Source organism: Glossina fuscipes, unplaced genomic scaffold, assembly GCF_014805625.2.
Source record: "Glossina fuscipes isolate IAEA_lab_2018 unplaced genomic scaffold, Yale_Gfus_2 112, whole genome shotgun sequence".
Classification (NCBI taxonomy): domain Eukaryota; kingdom Metazoa; phylum Arthropoda; class Insecta; order Diptera; family Glossinidae; genus Glossina; species Glossina fuscipes.
Window position 1 is genome coordinate 5044739 of NW_023998455.1, and position 26864 is coordinate 5071602.

The 26864-nt window shown below is 36.6% G+C and overlaps 1 protein-coding gene across 1 annotated transcript in view; it reads left to right on the forward strand.

Annotated features, from left to right (window-relative positions):
* The first annotated feature begins 1380 nt into the window (after window positions 1-1380).
* The window catches only part of LOC119639382 (dynein heavy chain 5, axonemal), a 32777-nt gene continuing 7293 nt past the window's right edge, over window positions 1381-26864 (forward strand). Inside the window, 28 exon segments of the mRNA XM_038036715.1 lie at window positions 1381-1556; window positions 1641-1791; window positions 1885-2038; window positions 2105-2849; window positions 2906-3985; window positions 4050-4169; window positions 4692-4848; window positions 4905-4959; window positions 5025-5158; window positions 5320-5510; window positions 5577-5876; window positions 5879-6359; window positions 6422-6621; window positions 6695-8569; window positions 8642-8814; window positions 9010-9165; window positions 11679-11889; window positions 16097-17069; window positions 17136-17369; window positions 17961-20638; window positions 20708-20956; window positions 21040-22608; window positions 23194-23362; window positions 23425-23577; window positions 23634-23926; window positions 24399-24891; window positions 25160-25349; window positions 25563-25719. Coding sequence (XP_037892643.1) covers window positions 1392-1556; window positions 1641-1791; window positions 1885-2038; window positions 2105-2849; window positions 2906-3985; window positions 4050-4169; window positions 4692-4848; window positions 4905-4959; window positions 5025-5158; window positions 5320-5510; window positions 5577-5876; window positions 5879-6359; window positions 6422-6621; window positions 6695-8569; window positions 8642-8814; window positions 9010-9165; window positions 11679-11889; window positions 16097-17069; window positions 17136-17369; window positions 17961-20638; window positions 20708-20956; window positions 21040-22608; window positions 23194-23362; window positions 23425-23577; window positions 23634-23926; window positions 24399-24891; window positions 25160-25349; window positions 25563-25719 — 13506 coding nt within the window. The 5' untranslated portion in view covers window positions 1381-1391.

A 26864-nucleotide genomic window follows, 5' to 3' on the forward strand; every position in this document is an offset into this window, starting at 1 on the left:
ATTTGCATCACTTTATTTTTATGCCATCGTAAAATATTAACAATCAAGTCATTTTGGCATATCTTACCTCGGGTCAAGGATGAGCTAGTCGAAATTTAGGATCCTCCCACATAATTTTTTATAGTCGCAGGCTCAAACAGTCATATCACTTGTAATAGTCACTCGATTATCGAATTCTGATCTTCCACAACAACCACCAACACAGGGAGCTATTACTTTCACTTTATGTGCAATTCGTCTCAAATTTTTCACATTTATTTTGCGAAACACTTTACTCTTTACGTGTAAAAATCAGAAAAAAATTCTTCACTAGGCAGCGACTTCACTTCTTTCTGACAATCACCGTTTGCCTACGGCTTAAGGCTAAGGTTAGAGTAAAAAAGAAAAATTATTATCATGGTCACGCCCCTTCGACGATTCAACGATTGAACGTACGTCGTCGATCATAATCCTATGAATAATCATAATGTTAGCCAAGACATGGCCGCCAAAATAGGCTAATCTTGACGCTACGTCACATGACCTTGACCTTATCAGGCCAAGTTTCGATTCTTATCTAAACACTACTCAGTTTTTATTTGTTGTCTGATTGACCGTTCAAAAGTGATAGGTTTTGTTCGAAAACACTGTATAAAGAGTATAAGAAATGAGGAGAATATTCCGTCTATATGAGTATCCCTTAGCGGCAATAGGAACTTATCGACTACAATGGCGTGAACTGCGATTAGAGACTTTGCTGTTGGACAATATTGAAAAATTTAATGCTACGAAAACCGTAACCGTAACATGTTAGGCTGGCAAGGAAAAGAAATGACTGTTTCTTATGAATGGAAATTTTCTTATTGGAAAATTTTCTTATGTTATCAGCTTGAAAGTTTCATAAGATCTGCTAGGATGACGTTTATCGTTTATGAATTTGCTTAAATGGAAAAGTATGCTTGTATCGCTGTTGCTAATCAATTTTTGCTCAATATGCTAGAATTAACCTAACATATTTTTAAGTATCTTTTGACAATTAATGAATAATTTAAGAAAAACAAAAGGAAGAAAAAAACAATTAAAATATTATCTAAGTGTTGGTATTTTGTATTTTGAATATGTAATTTTGCGCTTAGCGCACATATGCTTGCTGATGTCTACATGCATTCTAAAATATTTTTGAAACTAACACAACTCTCTGGTCTTGTTTTTACTTTGCATTTTGATAAATTAATTTTTTTTTTTTTGGATTAATATATCCGCAAATACCACTTTGCACATGGACAACATGTTCGACGGCATGTTGCTACGTCTGCATGTTTCCAAAAATGCATGTTTCCACAAATGCGTATTTTTTTTTGTATTTTATACCAAACGGCTTTTGGAATATATTTGAACGTATAAATATAATAATGGCTACCGATGCTGATGAAGCGCAGCGTCGTCGAGAAGAATGTGAAAGAAAGGCTCGGCGGGGGGAAATGGATCCCCGTTTGGAATTCACGTTTCAATTGTTAATCGATGCCACTCAATTGCCGCGTCATCAACTAATGGATTATATATTTGAGGGAGATATGGTAATATTATGCTCCCTTTTAGCGCTTCAATTTTTTTCGATTTTTATTATTTCAATATTGTTTGATTGATTGATCACTCTGCAGTTGGATGAAATCAATCAATTGTTTTTACCGAATATGAAGAATAAACTTTTATGGTTCTATCAACAAGTGGACGAGCCTGAGACGCAGCCATTACAAGATCCTAATAAGCCGAGCACGTCGCGAGCTTCAACAACTCCAAAAACACCCCAATGTAAGTGCGTAAAAATTTGCCAAAGTGAACTTATTGACTTATTTATTCTCTCTCGCTCTCTCTCCTTTCATTGTTTCTTGTTTCTGTCTTAAGGCGGTGGCAGTTCACCTGGCAGTTCAGTTATCGCCAAACCTAAAAAACTATTTTTAACAGATGGCTGGACCTGTGCTTTGACCGGTGTTTGCATATACATTTTTCGTTTAAATACCAGTAAACAATTACCCGAGGAGGGTTTTCAGAAAGATTTGTATAACGAGATTCAATTTGGTAAAAATTAAGTTTTTTTTTTTTTGACTGAGAGTTTCGGTTTTAGATATTGCGGAATAATTGATGCGGAAAACGTTGGCTTGGTCACCTCTATTGAGCGCATAGTGGAGCATGTTTTCATGCAAGCTTTGGCCTATCCAAATACGGAGGGCGATGAAGAAGATGTCAGTTGTGGTTTAATTAAAGGTCAACTTTTGCCCGGATTACGATCATTCTGCAGTGCTCTGCGTGTCTGCGAGCAAGTTTGCAATACCTATAACGTTTTCAAGGATGGGCTTGATTTGTTTGAAGCTATCCATGATTTGGGTGAAGTTAAAGATATGTCTAAAAATCAAGAGTTTTGCCATCAACTAGAAGAGCGGGTGGTTAATTGGATAAAGGGAATTATGAAAATTTTAGGTGAAAGTGAACAATTGCGAAGAGAAAATGATTCGAGTGGACCTCAAGATGAACTCGAATACTGGAAGAAACGTGGCGCTCAGTTTTCTCAGCTTCTTAGCTATTTACATGAAAAGGAAGTACAATACACCTTGGAATGTCTAAGCTTTGCGGGATCTCGAACGTTGCGAGATTGGAAAGAAACTGATCGTAAAATAACATTTTGCTATAATGAGGCCCGTGATAATTCAAAATTTATACAAGCTATGGAAAATTGTTGTCATTCATTGTATCTCGATGATCCGGTTTGCATGAAAGAGTCCATTCTAAGTCTTCTACAGACGGTCCGTTTGATTTATACTGTATCGCAATTCTATAATACATCGGAGCGTACTTCAGCTCTTATGGTTAAAGTAAGTTAAATATGTATTCAAGTCTCAAAAGTACACATATATTTGATTGGCTTTAGATCACTAATCAAATGATCGAAACGTGCAAATCGTATATAACTTGCCGTTGCAAGGAGACAATTTGGTCGCAAGATCGTGACTTGGTACGATCTAAGCTTAGCAATTGCATTAAACTTAATCATATTTATCGGGAAACATATTATTTGGTACGAGAACAACCTTTTCTGCCCAATCAAACGCCCTTTGGCTTTTCGGAGAATTTCGTTTTCGGAAAATTTGATACCTTTTGCGATCGTTTATCGAAAATTATTAGCATGTTTAATCTCATCGATGATTATAACCATCTCTTTGATCGACGATTAGAGGGTCTGCTTTTGGGTGAGGCCTTGGAAGAGGCCAATAATCAATTTGAAGAAGCCAAGAAAGACGTACTCTCAAAAAAGTATGATTATCTCGATCATCGCAACGCAGAATTTAATAATGACTATGAACGATTCATAGTTAAAATTGACACTTTAAAGGAAACCATTGCTAATTTAATAGAAACTCAGTTTGATACCGTATGGGAAACGCCGCAATGTATACGTTTTCTAATACGATTTGAAAAAGTTAGTAAGAAGATTCCTTTAACGAAAATGGATGAGAAATATGCACGCATTATAAGATATGTGGAAAAAGAAGTGGATCGAATTTTGAAAGTATTCCGCAAACAAAGAGACGATCCACCCATTTGTCGTAATTTTCCACCAATAGCTGGTCGCATATATTGGAGTCGTTCGTTAGAAAGCCATATGACCGAACTAATGACTGCTGTATGCGATCACGAGGTTCTAAGTAAACTACCTCCAACTAAGGACTTAGAAAATCGCTACAACCACGTCATGGATGTATTGGGAGAATACGAAGATGAAATAGTTGCCATCTGGTTGGATCAGGATGTTAGTGTAGCGGACGCTTGTTTAGTGCAGCCTCTATTAGCCTTGCAGGGCGATCGTCTGTTCGTTAATCTTCATCCTACCATATCCTTGCTTATTAGAGAGGCAAAATTATTAGCTAAACTCAAAATAGAACTTCCAATAGTGGCCGCGACATTAATGTGTCGCGAGGAGTATTTTCTATCAATACAGGACTCAATGAACGTGAGTGAGTTTTATTGACTTGAAACGAGATTTGCTTAAACAATTCTTTTCTGTCCAATTCCAGTGTCTCATTAGTATGTTTCTAACTACCGTACGTGCTGTTAAACTTGAAGTACGTCCATTATTTTTACCACAGCTGGTACGATTGACTGCCATGCTCAAACCGGGTCTAACTAGTATCAATGTAAGTTCCGATAATCGCACAATTATTTGGACGATAAAGTGACAATGCATTTAAAAGGGAGAGAATTATGGAAAAGATATGTATTTGTCCTTAAACAGAGCGAGAAGGGAGAAAGTGCTGCAGCGAAGGGGCTGCTTTGGCATGGGGTGCCGGAAAAAGATTTGGCGGGACCTCGTAGGGAAGAGAAAGAGATGCGGGGGAACTGAGGAAAGGAAGTAAAAAATTATCACCGTTAATGAGGGACCGATAAAGTGAGGAAGGGAGGGAGATAAAGAAACAGAGGGGGAGAGAGAGAGAAAGAAAGATCACGCATTGAACATTTAATTCGAACTGTACGATATAAAGGCGCATATGCTTACGGTACTCACTTTATTGTTGTAGTCCGTTATCAGCTTCTTTTTTTTTTTTTAAGCATTTACCTAATTAGCAAAGTATTCCAGAATGTTTCCTTACGCGAATTTCTCGAAATTAAAATAAATGTTAGACTGCTTGTTGCTATAATTTAAAATATAATCTTCACAGTGGACCAATCAAAACTGGAATAAATTTTATGAGCGTTGCAAACAAGCTATCGAAACATTTAAGGTGCTGGTCGCTCGTATACACGACATCTATTCTAATCGTATCCTGCACGTTTTGATGTGCATGCAAGAGATTTCATTGCCAGTGTTACCGGGAGGTAAGAATAAATTCTAGAAAATTTTTTCCCAATAATTATATTGATTGAATGCACAGAAGACGAAATTTGGACGGTGGATGAGTTTCTGGAAAAGAGCGAGGAGGCTTGTCGGTGGGTCGAAGTTTTAATTTCTTTCGGTCTTACAAAGATTTAATGATTCTTATGTCTTATTGCAGGAAAGCGGCCATTGAATTAAATCGCAAAAGTCAAATGGTTTCCGAAGCGGTAGAGGAAGTTCTAAATTTAGTTGATAAAGCTACGGAAACATTTAAAGAGATAGCTGGCGATGATGTGATCACGCTATTTGATGGTATTATTAAATATTATAGATACATATATATATATATATATATATATAGAGAGAGAGAGAGAGAGAATATATTTTAAAAGTAAAGATATTCGCTTCTTTTTAATAAAAAAAAAAAAAAAAAGGATCGCCTAAAGAACATCAAGTTTCCGCTCGTAAAGCAGTCGATGCAGGGGTACCTAGTACAAGCGCTGCTGGTGCGGCGGCAACTTCGTCCGGAAGTCATGTAAATGCTGGCGATGCTGGCGGTGTTGGTGGAAGTGGCCAACAGCAAGACTGGAGTATTTTGTGGTCATGTTTTGATAATCCTTTAAGTCTATTGTCGACCAGTGAGAGTTTACCCAAAGGGATGCAGGTCAGCTTTTAAAGGGCAGGAGATTTTTTTTTGAAAATACAAATTCATTTAATTTTTGCCATTTAGGATATGGTCTGTAATGCAGTAGTGGAAATGCGTCGCTATTACAGCCGCAAGGTAATCGATGTTCTAATCAAAGTTATACGAATCACTTTAGATACAATACGACGTCGATTTGTGGATGATGAAAACGATGGGGCCTCGAGAAAGCCTATATTCGCTTTATATGCTCAACTGCAAATACCCAGTGTCGTTATAAAACCTAATTTAGATGAACTGCAAGAAATTCTGATAACGGCTGGAAAGAATATAACCGGTATAGCTAAGGGGGTGGCTCAATGGACCAGTGGCAAAGAAAATCCGGTATAAGATTTGCGGGAGATAATTGATTTTTTTTTTTGTATTATTCGTTTTCTTAAATTCAGCAAGTTTCTATAACACCGCAACCGAGGCAGGGTCGCAATCATAACACAAAGCGTCGTAAATTGTACACATTGACTTCGGAAGAACGTCCTCAAATGCCTTACATGTTGAAGTCGTTCTATTCGGCAATTATGGATAATAAAGAGGTGGCGAAGGCTTTAAATTTGTTATCGAATTGCACAAAAAATATTAAACCCGAAATACAAACTTATATAAAACGTTGGAAACCGTATCATTTCTTATGGAAGAACGACCGTACTACACGACAATTAATGGAATACGGTTTACAAGAATTTGAGACGACTCTACGTTGCTTGGCCGATTTAGATTCTAACCTCTTGATGGAGCCCGAAATCGAAGTGTTCGGCCAGTGTGTAGCCATCTATAATGAGAGATTGAAATATGGTCTAGCCATTGAAATTAAATGTGAGTTTAGAGTTTATTGCTTTCGTATCCGTTTCCTACCATATGAATATTTCCTTTTCCAGCTTGTAATCATAAGATTGGTCAAGCTATGAAGAAGAAATATAAAAAAGAAATGGATTACGTTTATGCTGTCATCAATGAAATGGATCGTAAATTAGATCGTCCTATACGAGATTTAGATGATGTACGCATGGTTATGGAGACTTTAAGTAAAATACGGGAACAAGAAGTTGATATGGAGTTACGTATCGATCCCATAGAAGTAAGTTTCTTAGATATGCAAATATCGTCATCGTCGGTTGCATCAAGAGCATTAAGTAATTTTCTGATTTTAGGAAGCGTTTAACGTGCTGACTCGTTATGAAGTGCAAGTGGAACGAGAACAGTTCGATTTAGTTGATAATTTGCGAGCAACATTTCAAAATTTACTCTCATGTGCTTTGCAAGCTCAAGTAAAGCTACTCGATATGCAACCCTCTTTCCAAGATGATCTCAAAAATAATTTGGATAGATTTAAACAGGACAAAATTGCTTATGTCAATGAGTATCGTACGGCTGGACCCATGCAACCTGGTTTGACGCCACGTGAAGCCTCCGATCGATTGATTTTGTTTCAAAATCGTTTTGAAGGTATGTGGCGACGCTTGCAGACCTATCAAAGCGGTGAGGAGCTATTCGGCTTGCCACAAACTGATTACCCGGAATTAGGCCAAATACGCAAAGAACTTAATTTACTGCAGAAGTTGTACAAACTCTACAATGATGTTATAGATCGAGTAAGCAGCTATTATGATATACCCTGGAATGAGGTGGACATCGAAGAAATCAACAATGAATTGATGGAATTTCAAAATCGTTGTCGCAAATTACCGAAAGGTTTAAAAGAATGGCCGGCTTTTCATGCTCTTAAAAAGACAATCGATGATTTTAATGATATGTGTCCCTTGCTTGAATTAATGGCGAACAAGGCAATGAAGCCACGGCATTGGCAACGCATTATGGACGTTACACGTTACACTTTCGAATTTGATTCTGAAGGGTTCTCCTTAAAAAATATTTTAGAGGCGCCTTTGCTCAAGCATAAAGAAGACATTGAAGACATTTGCATAAGCGCGATGAAGGAAAAAGATATAGAAGCCAAGTTGAAGCAAGTAACCAATGAATGGTCGGTTCATGAATTGCAATTTATGAGTTTCAATAATCGAGGAGAGCTATTGTTGAGAGGCGATACTACAGCCGAAACTATTGGCCAATTGGAAGATAGTTTAATGGTTTTAGGTTCATTGTTATCGAATCGTTATAACGCTCCCTTCCGTAAACAGATACAACAGTGGGTTTACGATCTATCGAATTCCAATGAAATCTTAGAACGTTGGCTTTTAGTTCAAAACATGTGGGTCTATTTGGAGGCCGTTTTCGTAGGCGGTGATATTGCCAAGCAATTACCTAAAGAAGCGAAACGTTTCTCAAAAATCGACAAATCTTGGCAAAAAATTATGCAAAGAGCGCACGAAACTCCGGGAGTTGTGGCTTGTTGCGTGGGCGATGATTTATTGAAGCAACTTTTGCCGCATTTACAAGAACAATTGGAAATATGCCAAAAATCGTTAAGTGGGTATTTGGAACGTAAACGTATGATGTTTCCGCGTTTCTTTTTCGTCTCCGATCCAGCTTTATTGGAAATACTTGGTCAGGCGTCCGATTCGCATACCATACAAAATCATTTACTCTCGATATTTGATAATACTAGCCATGTGAAATTCCATGATATCGAATATAATAAAATGATGGCGATTATATCGAGCGAAGGCGAAATGATACAACTGGATCGTGCCATAAGGGCTGAGGGCTCTGTCGAGACATGGCTAACTCAATTGCTGGTCACAGCACAGCAGTCATTGCATTCAATTATACGTACCGCTTATGCGACCATTAATGATCCAAATTTTACTTTGCTTGGCTTTCTCGAGAAGGTACCGGCTCAAGTTGGTTTGCTGGGCATACAAATGATTTGGACACGCGACGCGGAAATGGCTCTGATGCAGGCCAGGCATGAGAGAAAAGTCATGTCGGAGACAAATAATAAATTTCTCGATATGCTAAACACTCTTATCGATCAAACAACGCGAAATCTAACGAAAATGGAAAGAACAAGTTTCGAAACCTTAATCACTATACACGTGCATCAGCGTGACATATTCGACATATTGGTAGGGAAGTTTCCTATTTACATACAAATATGATTGAACTGAATATGCGATGACATGTTGTTGTATTTACAGTGTCGCATGAATATTAAGTCAGCCAATGACTTTGAATGGTTGAAACAATGTCGATTCTATTTCAAAGAAGATCTAGACAAAACTTGGATATCCGTGACCGATGTAACATTTACTTATCAAAATGAATACCTGGGCTGTACCGATCGTTTGGTAATAACGCCTTTAACAGATCGGTAAGGCCGAGATACATACTTAGCAAAATTTCACTGCTTTTTTCAAACAACATTTCGACTTATTATTTTGTCGAAGATTTTCATAAAATTATTATTAACTTTCTTATCTCTTTTTCTATTCATTTTATTTGTAGGGTAATGGTATCCATTTAAGTTACTTTTTCATGTATTGATCTTTTTGTGTGTGCCTTTCAGTTGTTACATTACTTTGGCTCAAGCCTTAACATTGAGTATGGGTGGTGCGCCCTGTGGTCCGGCTGGTACTGGCAAAACAGAAACGGTTAAGGACATGGGCAAGACACTGGCTAAATATGTGGTCGTATTTAATTGCTCTGATCAAATGGATTACAGGTTAGTTAATTTTCTATATATGTATATGTGTGTATGTGTATGTATGTGTATGTATGTATGTATGTATGTGTGTGTATGTGTGCGTGTGTGTGTGAGCATGCATGCAATGAAATAAATAAACAATTTTATGTGCTGGTGCACTGATGGTACATATGTGGGTAGTAAACAGATACCTGCAATTATATTTAAGTCTGACTGCACATACGAGTGAACGTTGGCGTAAGTGTGTTTAGGAATGATGTGTTGTTTTTGGTTGAAATTAATTGTTTGCGATAAAACATTTTGTGTATTGAATACAAAAGTAATGAGTGCCACATATTGAACTTTCCAAAGCATATATATATACATATATGTATATATTTGTTTTATATCAATCACCGGCAGATGAAGGGTATATTCATTTTGTCCAGAATGTTTGCAATGCCTGTCAACAGTGTAAACAGTCTCCTGGCCGCAAATATGAATATATCGCCTATAAATTTGCAAAAGAATTTGGAAGTGACCTAAACTTTTCAAAGGACGCGCCTAAAGCGCCCGTACCCCTATATAACACACACTTTTATTTTGAAATTAGAAAAAAATCAACTGCACCCACTCCATACTATAGAGCATGAAAATTTAATTCTTTGCCTTATTTTTAGTCTTTCTTAACATAACAGCGATGGGTATAAAAGATTCAGTCGCGACCGAATATAATTTTTTTACTTCTTTTTTTTTGTAATACATTTTTAATACAATTCTTTTAAATACGTCAAACTACACATATGTGTATGTATAAGCTTTTATACCTAAGAAAACAAAAAAAAAAAAAAAAATATAATAATAAAATATTTTGAGAAAAATTTACCCTTACCTTTAAGTTAAAACGAAACGAAACTGAGAAGAAAGTTTGAAATATTTTTATATGTTCGTATATTTACGTTTAGCCTTAAATTCCACTCAATCTTTTATGCCATATATACGTTTATATTATGCAAGAATATTAAAGGGTCGCATGGTACTAATCTGAAATCATATAAATCGTAACGAGAAAGTTCAAATTCCTCAAAGTTATCGCTACCTGAGCATAAAAAGTCTTTGATTATCATTTTTTATGCCCTACATCACTTGTGGTACGGGATATGTTAAGTTAGTGAGAACATATGTAACACCCAGTAGATTTGCAGATGGATCCATCTTTTAGTGTACCGATAAGCCTATCTGCCCGCCTGTCTGCCTGATGTCCGTCTAAGTATTCTTGTGTTCATGCTGCAGCTCGTAGTTTTTGGGATATTTTGATGAAATTCGGTACGCAGACTTACTTTCGCCCAAGGATGAACGTTGTTGAAAACGCTTCGGATCGATCAACTTTTTCGATGACTTTTCAGAATACGACGTTATATGGGGAAAAATTGCAATTTCCCATATTTCTTGACCAAAGTGCCTAAGTAGTAATATTTCGGTATTCCAAATTGGCGTGAAAACTTTGAACCGGTTGGGAGCAATTTTTTGAACTTCCTCTCATCTAACGTAAATTGAAGTGTCAGATTGTAAATGTTGATGCAAGAGAATCAGTTTAAATGCTATTCTTGCCTTTTGCGTATCAATTTAAATACATATATATATATATGAAAATCACGATATTAAAATGAATCAAACAGTTTTTGTCAATTTCTCGTTTTATAGATTTAGTCGACTTGGCAAGTGAACCATTTTTATATGCGTCTTTTAAAGTTCAAAAGCTGAATTGTGTCTATTAAGATTCTAGTCTGAAGCTGCATCGACCAAAAAAAACTAACTAAAAATAACTAAATTTGTAGTAGACTACATAGTATTAGGTGAATGCGTACAATTATTTCTATTTTTAGCGGAAAAAGTGGAAATTTATATGGTGGGCGGGATGTGCTTTATGAGCAGCGAGTAAAAAAAAGGAAAGCAAACGTCTTTTTCATATCGCCGGGTAGGCGTAGAAGGTGTATCGTTTGACCCGCAAATATGTAGGCAATAATAGGCATTACAATAGACGGACAACCGGACAGATGGAGAAAAGGGACATGCTTGAATTTGTTGAGCTGAAGTTATGCCCTGGGCGTTAGCAGCGTTTTGAAATCAATGAATATCATCAACTCATTCTTCGATGAGTATAAAAACAAAATAGATTTTGTTGTATGAGTAAAGTCGAACTAGATCTTTAGATCATTTAAATGAATGAATGAAATGCACATATGTATGAATTTTTGCATTTTAAATGCTCAGTATTTTTTTCTTTGCTTCACTATTACTTATACATGACAAATGTGTGAAGAAGAAGTGCAAGAATGCATTAAGTCAAGTTGTATACATGCGTACAGGCTACAACAAATAAATTTATTTGAAGTTTTTCATTCCTTCCTAATATACATTAACATATCATATATATATCCAAGAGTGATGTCTCATATATAGCATTAGCTTTGAATAATGATAAATTTACATTTACAAAAAAAAAAAATAAGAAGAAGAAATAAATTCTTAACACGTTCTATATTATGTAGGGGTTTAGGCCGCATATATAAAGGATTAGCACAATCTGGCTCTTGGGGTTGCTTTGATGAATTCAATCGCATTGAGTTACCTGTATTATCAGTGGCAGCGCAACAAGTCGCTGTAGTGCTTACAGCGAAAAAGGAAAAGAAAAAATCATTCATTTTCACAGATGGTGACACCATTGAAATGAATCCTGAGTTCGGTATATTTATAACAATGGTAAGCACACTCGTAAAGCCTGTTATTATTAATCAAGTTCTTCTTTACTACTCTACATATGTAAATATTATTATTATTATTTTTATTTAGCCAGAGAACTAAATTCTAAGATTAAAGACTCAAAGCCCCAGCATTTAAGACCTCAGCGCATTTGAGACTCAAACTCATGACCATTGACTTTTTAGCGGAGATTGCTTGCCCACTCGACCACTCAGACGTATACACCATAGAAAAGTTAATTTTTCATGGAGACTTTATTGAGCTTCTGTATATAGAAATAGTCTCCCTGAGAATAGTTTAATGTAAAATTAAGCTAAAGATATGAGAAGTATTCTATATCATGGCCTTAAAATCTTGCTTTCGAAAATGAACTTTCGAGACATTTTAAAAGTAGAAATCTAATAGGATGGCAAAGGGCAAGTTCTTTCGTAATTAAAAACAAAAGCATTTGAAGTTGAAGAATGATGGGCGTGTCTCTCAATGAAGTTTCGAAACATTTCACAGGTCGAATTCTAATAGGATGGCAAAGGCAAGTTGTTGCTCAGCAATTGCAACATGGTCTGATACGATCAAACCTGCACTGCAAAAATGTCATTCAGAGTGAAATTTAACAAGCTATCTTTGGCGTGTCCGAAAATTTGTAACGTGTCACATAAGCTTTTGAAAAGGAGCTGATGCGTTGCTTTCCTTATCCACTGAACTTTGTTTAGTGTGCACTTGGTAAGTAACTGATGTCGGATGTTGAATATAGTCCTCTTATATTCCACGCTAAATAGCATATAATGCATTTTATGTGGTCGCCTTGACCTGACAACTAAAATTGCCCGCTAAATTGAAAGGTAGGAAAGAAGTTTTAGAACAAACCATTATTTGTGTTGCGCAAAATTAATCTTCCGGTAAGTTATGTTTAGTTTTTCGCATGAATAGTCGTGTAGGTGCCGACTATCCAGTCTGTGTTCGTTAGTTCAAATTTTAATGGGTTCAAATTGTAATCACTTGAGTTGCAGTAAGAGCGTGTGGTCAGTCGGTAAAGGCATAATACCCACTAGGCTGCTGTCCTTTTCCTGTCTCTTTCTCTTTCCTTATAAATAAAATTAGTAGACGTTTGAGTATTTAAATGGCTAATGGTCGCTAAAAAGTATTGCCATAAAGCGATGCTTACGCTTACATAACACATTACCGTTCTTTTCTGGTATGAACATATGACGGTGAACAACCGTGTCCATAAAGAAGAAGTGCAGACGATAGGCAGATACTGTTTGTTAACTTCATTGCCAGTGTAGTAATATATGAACGGAAGCTTAATAACTAACGACATGACATATATAATATGTGGAATTTGACTTTATTTAGCCTTAAGTTTTTCGGACAATGCCATGCATTTTCTTTACGTTTCACCAACACAACTACTCATCTTGATTGTCTTTATTTCTATTCTTATTTCTCCATGGGTGTGAGAATATATTATTAATATTGTGTATATGTTGTTTCTACGGTGATGTTTGTACCACAATTTAAATGCACATTTAATTAATCACTTAATTAATCTATAATTCCTTTTATATGCTTTGCCTGCTAAGTTCTTACATTTTGTGACGGCTAATTTGCTTGTTTGTCTTACTTTGATTAAATTAACATTTTTCCTGACTTGTCTTTCTTTCCATTCTTCAGTTATGTTAATATTGTGGAAGTGTGAACGGGAACGGGAGCGGGGAGGAGAATATACATGTTTAGGCGTTTACAAAAAAAAAAAAAAAAATTCATTTTACTTAAGCATGCCTTAACCGGAAGGATATTGGATTTATCTAATTTTGTATTTCTCTGTCGTTTTGTGTTTGTGTGTGTTATATGTTTCTATTTTATCTGACTTAACGTGACAGTTATTGATAAGTTTTAAGGAAGCCAATGATAAATTGATTTTTGGTCATCCTGAAGGAATGATTAGAAGGTTGAATTGTTTTCTCTCTTAGTGTATATATATGGAATATATATACGAATAAAATGAAAACAAATAAAAATTAAAAAAAGATTGACGACTAAAATTCTTTCATACTCTTACTCCTTTTCGAGATGGCCTTTATAAAGAAGAAAAGGATCTCTATTTAGGCATTTCATAACCCGTGATATATTTTTTGTTTGCTTTCCTTCGTAAGAAGGAAACGTTTGAGCTGACGGGCATTATCCAAAGGAGAAATAATTATTAAAAAAAAAAAAGGCGCGACTAAATTCCTTCGCTCCACAAGATAATAATGTACGACATTTCTCTTTTATTCTTTACTTCTTGAATAAGCTGTCGGCACATGGTCTAATTAGCGCAGAAAGAAAGCTGAAAAAAAAATGCGAAATCATAAACCGTCAAAATTCTGTTATGATCTTTTCGGGTAACTTTACAGCGAAGTGGCCTATTTAGGCATCCAAAAATGAAAGCAGACTTTCTTTCGCAAAGTTTTGCTTCCTAAGCATTGTAGCGGGAGAATCTCGTGAATTCCCTTCGAATCGATTGTGTGGAGATATATGTATCTCAGTCAATAGATTGTCTGGGAGAGAGAGAGAGAGAGAGAGAGTCTCTCTTAAGCTTTTGTCTTCAAAATTTTGAGAAAAAAAAATTCAAAATTATATTATTTTCCAACTTGAATGAATAGATTTTAAAATAAGAGCAGCTCACTAATAGCATAAAGTTCACTTGCCCGTGTGGTTAGCGTTTCTTTGCTACCCGGAATGTATGAATGTTCTCTCGAGCAATATGTTCTCTCTTGGTCTGCTCATTACCTTCGGGCGCCCGAAATGCGTCAACTATATTTTGCCAGTGACCAAGTCTTGGGGAAAGCGCTTGTTTGCCACATAACATATTAGATTTAAATATATCCATGCATGTGCTTTATCTCTAAGCTGCATTAAAATAAAACGAAAACAAAGAAAAATCAGCTTAGACGAGCAGTAGATTAACTTTGTCTTGAATGTATTTTTTTGGTTATTTGTTTGATTCTACTATTAGCGCAAATGTGTGTGTATACTTTACTTTAGAAATCGTTTCTTTTACACAAGTGTGCTATTCACATGGCAGACCATTTGAATACATTTTTTTAATCTTAAATACATGCATAAAAAAGATTTAAGTGAACTGCTATGGATGCGGTTTGTTGTTTCGTTTTTGGTTTGATAACATTTACGTCCAAACACGTGACTGGGTACGTGATCGTACATTACGTTTAAGGTGCTAAGGTGTTTTTACCCACACACAATACAAATATTTATTCTTATTTCATTTATATATTATTTGTATTATGACGATTGAAGTCACATATCAAATAATAGAAAAGTGTTCTGTTAACGATATAAGTATGCTCTGTCTGTTAATAATAAACTTTCATTCGCTTATTGGCAACATTTTATCCGAAAATATTATTTACCAGGTGTTCATGTCCCTGTTCGATGTTGAAGGAAAACAAATAATAATAACAGTCGTTGGTATTAAATTTTCGATATGAGAATCAGATCTCTTTCAGTTTTTTGACTCATATGTTCGTCCCCAAGCGCCAACGCATATAGGTCAAGCCCTCGTTCTTAATTTCAGTTTTTGTTGGAGGTGCGATGACTTTAGCGGTGTGTAAAGAACAAAATTGTTACTTTTTTAAAAGGATTACGCCGAAAATGTTGAACAGACGGTGCGCTCAGTGCACAATTTATTCTACAACACGTTATAATATTTCCTTGTTTTATTATTAGGAAAATTTAGCCTAAAAATTTTAATTCATTTGTTTGCCGCCGTCGATTATGTACAGTGGTCCGCAAAGGATTTCTTCTTAGTTCAACTACCTCTTTACTCAAGATGCTTATCGGATTGTGCAATCGATCAAGGAAAGTTTGATGTCTGGCAGTAAAAGCAGGCAAAAGCCACTTCTGTTTAATTTGTCGAGTACGACGGAAATTTGACGTTGCCATACCTGCTTCTTTTCACTCTATTTCAATAGATTCGTTATTTTAATTAATAATTGCCGCTAAAAGCTTCTTTCCTATTTACTTAGCATAGCATATAATAGACCCAACATAGATAACTTAAACTTAGTCAACCAATTAAAATGAGAGATGATTTTGATTCTCTTAACTAATAGATAGTAACTCCGGATGATAGAACCATAGCCGCATGCATGCATGCGAATCACTTTAGTATTTTACATTCTAATCAGGATTTTCTCTATTTCTCCAGAATCCTGGCTACGCTGGTCGTAAAGAGTTACCAGAAAATTTGAAAATACAATTTCGGACTGTAGCGATGATGGTTCCGGATCGCCAGATAATTATACGAGTAAAATTGGCTTCGTGTGGCTTCTTAGAAAACATAACGTTAGCTAGAAAATTTTATACACTCTATAAATTGTGCGAGGAACAGCTAACGAAACAAGTGCATTACGATTTTGGTTTACGCAATATACTCTCAGTCTTACGAACCTTGGGTGCAGCGAAGCGTCGAAACTCTCGCGATACGGAAAGCACTATAGTGATGCGTGTTTTACGCGATATGAATCTTTCGAAGCTAATTGATGATGATGAGCCCTTATTTATGTCATTAGTTTCGGATTTGTTTCCAAATCAGACTTTAGAAAAAACGAATTATGCCGAATTGGAGGCTGCCATTGCTCAGCAAACTGAAGAAGCCAATTTGATATATCATCCACCGTGGGTGTTGAAACTGATACAGTTATATGAAACACAAAATGTGCGGCACGGAATTATGACTTTGGGTCCCAGTGGTGCTGGCAAAACGACTTGCATTCACACGCTAATGAAAGCTATGACACAGTTGGGCGATTCGCATCGTGAGATGCGTATGAATCCGAAAGCTATAACAGCTGCTCAAATGTTCGGTCGCTTAGATGTAGCGACTAACGATTGGACTGATGGCATATTCTCGGCTTTATGGCGTAAAACATTGAAATTAAAAAGTGGCGAACACGTTTGGCTTGTTTTAGACGGACCCGTTGATAGTATATGGATTGAAAATTTGAATTCGGTTTTAGACGATAACAAAACCCTAACTCTAGCGAATGGTGATCGTTTAACGATGGCTCCCACAGTTAAGATAATATTTGAGCCTCATAATATTGATAATGCTTCGCCAGCGACAGTGTCGCGTAACGGCATGGTCTATATGAGTTCATCGGGATTGGATTCAAGGCCTAGTAGGCTATAAAGAGATATAAAAGATGATCTTGTTTTTTCATTTGTTTTGTTCTTTTTTTTTAAAGTTGTGCAAGCTTGGTTGAAAAATCGGGCCCCGGGTGAGAAAACGGTGTTTTCCGATCTTTTCAAGCGTACTTTTGTTCCAGTGTATTCTTGGGGTACACAAAATTTACAACTATTGATGCCCGTCTTGCAATGCAATATTGTTCGCCAAATGTTATGCGTATTGGAGGGATTAGTGCCTGTGAAAAATGACGATGAACAAGCTGTCAGTGTCTCGAGCAAAGATAGCCAAGAGGGTAAGCGCAATATTTCAAAAAAATTTATTATAAACTTGATAAGTTCATCGATAATAAGAGATTATTTAGAATTACACTATGTGTAAGGTTAAGCATATATTTAAGTACATGTAAAATATGTTTCATAACATTTCACATTTTCAGCAAAAACTATGAGATTCGATATTAATCCTTTTCCACCAAGTGATGATGGTAAAGTATTTTTTGCCTTTTTCCAATACCTATGGTCTTCCTAAGTCTTACTTATCAAAGCTGTAATGAAGCAAAACTAACTTTTCTGGCCGCACTTTTTCTACTTTGAACACTTTTTTTTAAATATTTCTAACGAAATGGATATATATATATATATATATATATAAGTGAATGATCGTATTATCTATTAAAAATGTGCCTGTGCATAATGTGCTTGTCAACGTTTAAGCTCTGCTATTTCGTAATCGCTTCAAGAGAATTCGATTTGATTTCATCACCTTCTTTTTTCTTTTCCTCCTAATTTTCTAATTATCTTTGTTTAAGATGCGAGATGAGAGAGAGTGAGATTTCATCTATTCTATTTCATTTTTTTTACTTTTCCGAATTTTCTTTATTTAGAAGATGCAACAGAAGACGCAATAGTTGAAGAGAAAAAAGATACTTGTACCCCGGAACATTTACATCGCTTGTATATCTTTGCTTTAGCCTGGGGTTTGGGAGCCTATCTTAGTTCCACGGACCGCATGAAATTAAATTTATATATAAAAGAAACTTTTCCGGATTTGGATTATGCCAAAGGCACGCCTGCTGAAAATAGTATATTTGATTTCTTCGTTTCGCCGGCTGGCGCTTGGCATTCTTGGAAGACATTGGTTACACCCTATATGTACCCTGAAGTATCCACACCGGATTATTTAAACATATTGGTACCCATCGTTGACAATGTACGCATGGATTACTTAATTGGAACTATCGCTAACCAAGAGAAGGCCGTGATGCTTATCGGTGAGCAGGGCACCGGCAAAACGGTCATAATGAAAAATTTCATGAAAAAAATGAACGCTGAAACCTGCATGAGTAGGTCTTTTAATTTCTCCTCAGCTACAAGTCCGTACCAATTTCAACGCACTATTGAAAGTTATGTTGAAAAAAGGGTAGGTGTTACATTTGGGCCACCTGGTGGCCGTAAGCTAATTGCTTTTATCGATGATATTAATTTACCGGAAATTAATGAGTGGGGAGATCAAATTACTAATGAAATAGTTCGCCAATCGATGGATATGAAGGGATTTTACAGTTTAGAGAAGCCTGGTGATTTTACCACCATTGTGGATGTGCAGTATGTGGCCGCTATGGGATTGCCAGGAGGGGGTCGAAACGATATACCCTCCCGTTTGAAGCGTCAGTTTTGCGTTTTCAATTGCAATATTCCCGACAATGAATCGATTGATAAAATTTTCCGTGTAATCGGCGAAGGTCATTACAATGCAAAAAGAGGCTTTATACCGGAGGTCCGCAATTTGGTGAAAAAGCTTATAGTGGTAACGCGACTCATGTGGCAGCGTACACGTGAAAAGCTTCTGCCTACGCCTGCCAAATTTCATTATGTTTTCAGTTTACGTGATTTATCTCGCGTATGGCAAGGCATGGTGGGTACCTTGTCTACTGTTATAACGACGGAAAGTGTTTTGATGGCTTTGTGGAAGCACGAATGTACACGAGTATTTGCTGATCGTTTCACTAATATTCACGATAAAGAATGGTTTAGTTCGGAATTGATGTGTGTAGTGCGATCCGAGTTGGGCGAAAATTATGTAACCATGATTATACCGAATCCGGTATTTGTAGACTTCATGCGTGATGCTCCTGAACCCACAGGTGAAGAAGGCGAGGATGCTGACATGGAGCTACCCAAAGTCTATGAGCCGGTGAATTCTCATGAAGTGCTCCGCGAGCGTCTGGTCATGTTTCTCGCTCAATTTAATGAAATGGTGCGAGGCTCTGGGATGGATTTGGTCTTCTTTCCAGATGCTATGTTGCATTTGGTAAAGATCTCACGAATAATACGGCATCCCCGTGGCAACGTCATGCTGGTCGGAGTAGGCGGTTCAGGGAAACAATCTCTAACCAAATTGGCTTCTTTTATAGCCGGTTACAAAACGTTCCAAATTGCTCTTACTCGGTCCTACAATGTTGCTAATTTCTTAGAAGATCTTAAACTTTTATATCGCACTTGCGGTGTTCAAGGCAAAGGCACTACATTCCTATTTACTGATATGGACATTAAAGAAGAGGGTTTTCTGGAATATCTCAATAATATCCTATCTTCCGGTGTGATATCGAATTTATTCTCTCGTGACGAACAGGCCGAGATTATTCAAGAACTAACGCCAATAATGAAAAGAGAAAATCAACGAAAATCCGCTACTCCGGAAAGTGTGATGGAATTCTTTTTGGCGCGAACTTCGTCAAATCTCCATGTAGCCTTTTGTTTTTCTCCCGTGGGAGAAACATTCCGATCGAGGGTGCAACGTTTTCCAGCTTTGGTGTCGGGCTGCACCGTCGATTGGTTCCAACCTTGGCCCAAGGATGCCCTTGTCTCGGTTTCACGACACTTTCTGAGTGACTTTGAAATTGAGTGTACACCGGAGGTTAAAGAAGAATTGGTCAACGCTTTGGGTTCCATTCAAGATGTAGTCGCTGAAACATCACAGGAATATTTTCAACGTTTCCGTAGAGCAACTCATGTCACACCAAAATCTTATTTGAATTTTATAGCGGGATATAAAAATATCTATCAACAAAAGCAAAAAGAATTGGGCGATGGCGTTGAAAAAATGGACACAGGTCTCGAGAAACTTAAAGAAGCTTCTGCTTCCGTGGAAATTCTTAAGAAAGATTTGGTAGTAATGGAGGAAGAGTTGGTGGAAGCTTCCAAGAAGGCAGAGTCAGTTTTGGCTGAAGTCACTGAGAGAGCTATGCAAGCTGAAATCGTAAAAAATCAAGTGCTTATAGTTAAAGATAAAGCGGAAGCGTTAGTGTCTTGCATTGCTCATGAGAAAGCGTTAGCGGAAGAAAAATTAGAGGCAGCAAAACCGGCGCTAGAGGAGGCTGAGATGGCTTTGAATACAATCAAACCGGCACATATAGCCACAGTGCGCAAATTGGGACGTCCACCACATTTGATAATGCGTATTATGGATAGCGTATTGATACTTTTCAAACGCAAACTGCACCCCTGCATTCCGGATTCGGGTACACCTTGCCCTAAACCATCGTGGCAAGAATCTTTAAAGGTATGTCAATTGTTTGCGTAGGCGCCCTTATAATGATTGGCATAAAAGGCTTAATAATTTAAATTATAGATGATGGCTAGCGCAACATTCCTATTGCAATTGCAAAACTATCCCAAGGATACTATCAACGACGAAATGATTGATTTATTACAGCCATATTTCCGCATGGAAGATTACAATATGGACATGGCGCGCAGGGTATGTGGTGATGTGGCTGGCTTGCTGTCGTGGACGAAAGCTATGTCTTTCTTTCATAGTGTCAATAAGGAAGTTTTGCCACTTAAAGCAAATTTAACAATGCAGGAAGCAAGACTAAAGGTAAGCAAAAGTACATATGTATAGAACGTGGTTACTAGAAGGAATATATGGAAGGAATATATTTATATGTTTTTTTTCCTTAGCTTGCGATGGATGATTTAGCTGCAGCGGAAGACCAATTGCATGAGCGTGAGGAAGCTTTACAGGCCGTTAAGAATCAATATGACAAAGCAGTGGGCGAAAAGCAACGCCTGACCGATGCTGCTAATGTATGTCTACGTAAAATGACAGCAGCCACTGCTCTAATTAATGGCTTGTCAGATGAAAAATTACGTTGGACAAATCAAAGTAAAGAATTCAAAATTCAATTAGGAAAATTAGTAGGCGACGTGTTATTAGCTACCGGATTTCTATCATATTGTGGTCCTTATAATCAAGATTTTCGGGCAAATCTCATCAGAACTTGGATGAGTATATTGAGGCAGAAAGCAATACCCTTTACCATTAGCTTAAATATTATTAATATGCTGGTAGATTCATCTACGGTTTCCGAATGGACATTACAGGGTTTACCTAATGATGAGTTATCGGTGCAAAACGCTCTAATAGCGACTAAATCTAGTAGTTACCCTCTATTAATAGACCCACAGACCCAGGGAAAATTATGGATAAAATCAAAAGAAGATCAAAATGAATTACAAATCACTTCATTGAATCATAAATATTTCCGTACGCATTTGGAAGACGCTCTATCTTTGGGAAGACCGTTACTCATCGAAGATGTAGGAGTAGAATTGGATCCAGTTATCGATAACGTTTTAGAAAAGAATTTTATCAAATCTGGAAGTATAGAGAAAGTACTAGTGGGTGATAAAGAATGCGATGTAATGCCTGGCTTTATGTTATACATTACGACTAAATTACCTAATCCGCCCTTTAGCCCTGAAATTAGTGCTAAAACATCGATAATAGATTTCACAGTGACAATGAGAGGCCTAGAGGATCAATTATTGGGTCGCGTAATACTTATGGAAAAATCCGATTTAGAAGCGGAGCGTGTCGCACTTTTTGAAACTGTTATGAGAAATCAGCGAAACATGAAAGAATTGGAGGCTAATCTTCTGTACCGACTTAGCTCATCTCAAGGATCTTTAGTCGATGACGAGGCTCTAATTGAAGTATTGCGCGTCACTAAAACTACTGCCGAGGAAGTCAATCAAAAGTTGAAAATTTCTGAGGTAACCGAGCGCAAAATAATGAAAGCCCGCGAAGAGTTTCGCGCTGTAGCTGCACGCGGCTCCATTTTATATTTTCTAATAGTAGAAATGAGTAACGTCAACGTCATGTATCAAAATTCATTGAAACAATTTCTGGTTATCTTTAACAATTCTATCACAAAATCAACTAAGTCGAATATAACTGACGAGCGCATTAACATCATTTTACGTTATTTAACATACGAGGTGTACAAATTCACCAACCGCAGCCTGTATGAGCGACATAAGCAACTTTTTACTTTGATGCTGGCCATCAAAATTGATTATCACAAAGGCAATATAAGTCATGAAGAATTTATGGCATTCATAAAAGGCGGTGCTTCATTGGACTTGAATGCTGTGACACCGAAGCCGTTTCGTTGGATATTAGATATTACGTGGTTGAATTTGGTTGAGATAAGCAAACTAGACACATTTGCTAATGTGCTCGAGTTGGTAAGTTGCATGACTGTTTATTTGCAAGAGTGCATGCATGGCGTGCGTTTATTAAACAAGATGATTCAATTGTCCACCAGAGAAATGGTGATTTTTGACAAACTCCATCCACGCAAACATACGTTTCACTTTCACTTTAAAATTGAAGTAAGAAAACTTTGTTAGATTCCGTCTTTGTCAACCTTGGAGTAAAGGGAGTTTCTTAGTTAAAATCTCTGAAAGCAGAGAACGGTTTTTTTTTTTTTCGTTCACCCCACGAAAGTGATTTTTATTGATGACGAAGAAGAGGAAGAGGGAAATTTTGCAGCCAAATTTCTTTTGCACACATAAATTTCATTTTCTAATAACTTGTAGTCTAAGTTCAGTTGTCTAAGTTTACTTTGAACTTTACAGTTTACAAAGTTCATGTTTTCGTACGGAATAGTAGATCGGAACTCTGTTTTTAACGGTCACAGTTTTTTTTTTTTTGGGTTTGAGAGACGTGAACGTGACATTCCTGGCTACTTATATACATTTTTTTTGGTTGACAGATGTTTCAGTTTTACCTGTCTCGTATAACGTCTATTCCCATTTGCATTTATTAAGATTGAAGCGAGTGAACGTGACTGGCGTATTTGGTATGAAACCGAGAAGCCCGAAAATGAAGAAATACCTTGTGGTTATCAGGGTTCCTTGGATGGTTTCCGTAAACTTCTTCTTATACGCTCTTGGTGTCCGGATCGTACTATATCACAAGCCAAGAGATACATAGAAGGTTTAACATTTTTACTTAATTTTATTACGAGCGACTTTAATTGAAATTTTTAATAAGTTTAGAATCTTTGGGTTCAGAATACAGCGAAATGCAAATTTTAGATTTGGAATTAACCTGGACCGAATCGGAGCCGAGAACGCCATTTGTTTGTTTGTTGTCTATAGGATCAGATCCCACTACGCAGATAGCAGCTTTAGCTAAACAAAAAGGAATTCGTAAGTCCCCTGGTTAAGGATTAAAATCGACATAATTTTTAATATTCTACTTGCAGCCCTAAAATCAGTGTCCATGGGGCAGGGGCAAGAGTGTCATGCACGTAAAATGATTATGGATGCAATGGCTTCGGGGGGTTGGGTGTTGTTACAAAATGTACATTTGTCTTTACCATTTTGCTCCGAAATTATTGATATGTTAGTGGAGACAGAATATGTTGAAGATTCATTTCGCATGTGGGTGACCACCGAGCCGCACAATGAATTTCCTATCGGTCTACTGCAAATGGCAATTAAATTTACCAATGAACCCCCGCAAGGTATACGCGCTAGTTTGAAACGTAGTTATCAGGTAAGTTACACTAAGTTTTCTTACTTATCACAAGAAGCCCAAAAAATACTGCGAATACTGTCTTCTGATTTGTTACACTCGAAAATGCATGAGAAGGATGCACATACATATTGTCGATCAATTTCAATTGGTTTGATATGATTTCTCTCAGTTACTGAATGCCACTGTCCGCCCATCTATCCAACTTTCACTCTGTCCTGCCTCTCATTCTGTGTGTTTGTCGGTCCATTCGCTCAACGCACCAAACACCAATCACTCTACCTATCTGTTCACTTTGTGACCCTGTTATCTTGCTCGCCAACAATAGCGGTATACCGCTCACTAGAAATAGTGGTGGGCTTTACGTGCCCAAAATTAACTGATTGATGTATATTTAAGAATAAAGGAGAGAAGAAGAAGCCTTAGAATCATAGTAGAGGCTTTATACTTGCGTAAAAAGTATGTTAACTAAACTATTGCTTAACTATTGCAGGCTTTTACACAGGATTTCTTAGATTACACATCCGCTTCACAATGGCCGACTTTGCTATATACTGTGGCATTTTTGCACACGATAGTACAAGAGAGACGCAAATTTGGACCTTTGGGCTGGAATATACCATACGAATTTAATGCGGCCGATTTTGCGGCCAGCGTGCAATTCATACAAAATCATTTAGACGAAATGGATCCAAAGAAAGGAGTATCATGGCAAACATTAGTATATATGATAGGTGAAGTGCAATACGGAGGACGGGTTACAGATGATTTCGATAAACGCTTGCTGAATACCTTTACGGCTGTATGGTTTTGTGAAGGTCTACTAAGTTCGTCGTTTGAATTCTACAAAGGTTATAAAGTACCAAATACAAAAAATTTGCAAGGATTTATTGATTACATTAATATGCTGCCAACGTACGATACACCCGAAGTATTTGGATTGCATTCAAATGCTGATATAACATATCAAATTAATTCGGCGAAAGGTTAGAGCAAGCACATAATGCAGAACGAATCGATTTCTTTCCCTTATACGTTTTCCACGATTTAACGATTTTAAGTTCGAAATTTATCGTAATTTTTTTTTTTCTGTTCTGGTTATCTGGCTGGTAGTACCAAATAAATTCTATATAAACTGGAATTTTACTTGATTATCCTCCTCTTAACATGCCTATACGTATGCATGTATTATGAAATTGCCTTTCATTTAAGTTATGTAAGAAAAGAAAAATAAAAATTGCTCTCTTTGCCCAGGCATATTGGATACAATATTAAGCGTGCAACCGAAGGAAGGTGGTGGCGGCGGTGGTGAGACACGTGAAAGTATTGTCTATCAATTGGCCGATGATATGCTCAGGAAATTGCCACAGCAATATAATACATATGAAGTGCGTGAAAATTTAACACGTATGGGTATACTCTTGCCTATGAATATATTTCTCAGGTAAAAGTGTGTGTGTTTCTTTTATGTTTCTTAAAATGTGTAACGTGTCTTTCATCGCGTTTGCTTTAAAGTTATTAACGATGAATATGAGCTGACATTTTATTTATGTTATAATATTAATGAAAATTCATTTATATTATAATTTTCAATATTTTCCCTTTTTTGTGCATAATTTTTTATACTGCATTCATGTGTATGATGGTAATTGAATAGACAAGAAATCGATCGAATGCAAAGAGTATTAAAACGCGTTTCTTCATGCTTATGTGATCTGAAATTGGCAATTGACGGCACTATTGTAATGAGCCCAGCACTAAAGGAGTCCTTGGATGCTATGTACGATGCCCGCATACCGGAAACATGGATGAAGGTGAATAGTAATTGTTGTTCAACTACAATATCTTCAATGCCTGATTATACTGCAATATTTATTTTTGTTTTGCTTTATATATATATATGCATATATATATATATATGGTATGTATATGTTCGATTGAGGTAATGTTGTTGACATTTTATTTCAACGAAGCATACTTCTTCAAATCGTTGCTCTACTTTGCAATGATTTACCTGACAGTATGCGCGATTATAGTTTATATTATGTATTTGCATAAAACCGCATCAGTTTGATCTCAGATTTTTCATAACTTTGCACAAGTCGTGTGGAATGAAAATCACTTTGTCTGGGAAGGTGCATAATTCCCATTTTACAAAAAGAAGAAAAAATCTCATTTTACACGAATTGTTCACACTATTCCATGAATTTTTTTTTAATGAATTTTACTGATGATTTTTTTTTCTTTTTCACATTTCTAAGCATTTTTTCATTCTCACTCCTTGCAAATATGCTCTGCAACTTCGTACTATATATTTTTCACTATTCAATCCACGAATTATACATCGAGCAAAAAAAACGTAATATATTTTCTACGCAATTAAGTTTGGTTTTTTAAAAGTATAATTTACTTTAATATATTTAATGAATTAGATTTTCTAGGCACGAAATAAATTCTTCAATGAATTCTATTCTGAAGCCATTCTACAATTTTTCCATTCAGCCAATATCTTTTTTTACACGAATTTTTTGGTAACGTATCTACCCGCAAATATTTGTTAGCTGATGGAAGTAATTTGGCTTTTTGTTTATGTGCTCATAAGCGATCTCAAAAGTTTGCGTAGAAGATCTCGTCCATTATGAAATTGTTGACTTTAATTTTTTTTAGTTTGTCAAAACCATTCCGCAAAGTATATATTTGATAATCATCATCATTAAACATCACTGTCTGTCTGTCTGTGTACTGTCTGTTGTAAACCTTCTCCTGGCCACAAGAATGAACCTTGATGACTTGAAATTTGGCAGAAATATTGGAAGTCCTTGCACATAGGTTGGTATTGTGTATAGCAACGTAGTGCGGTTGTGTCCTTTGACCTTTGGTTCTTTTGCTAATTTGTAGGTGCCATCAATTCATTTTAGCAAATGGGAGAATGTTTACCACAGATATTCGTACAGTTGAA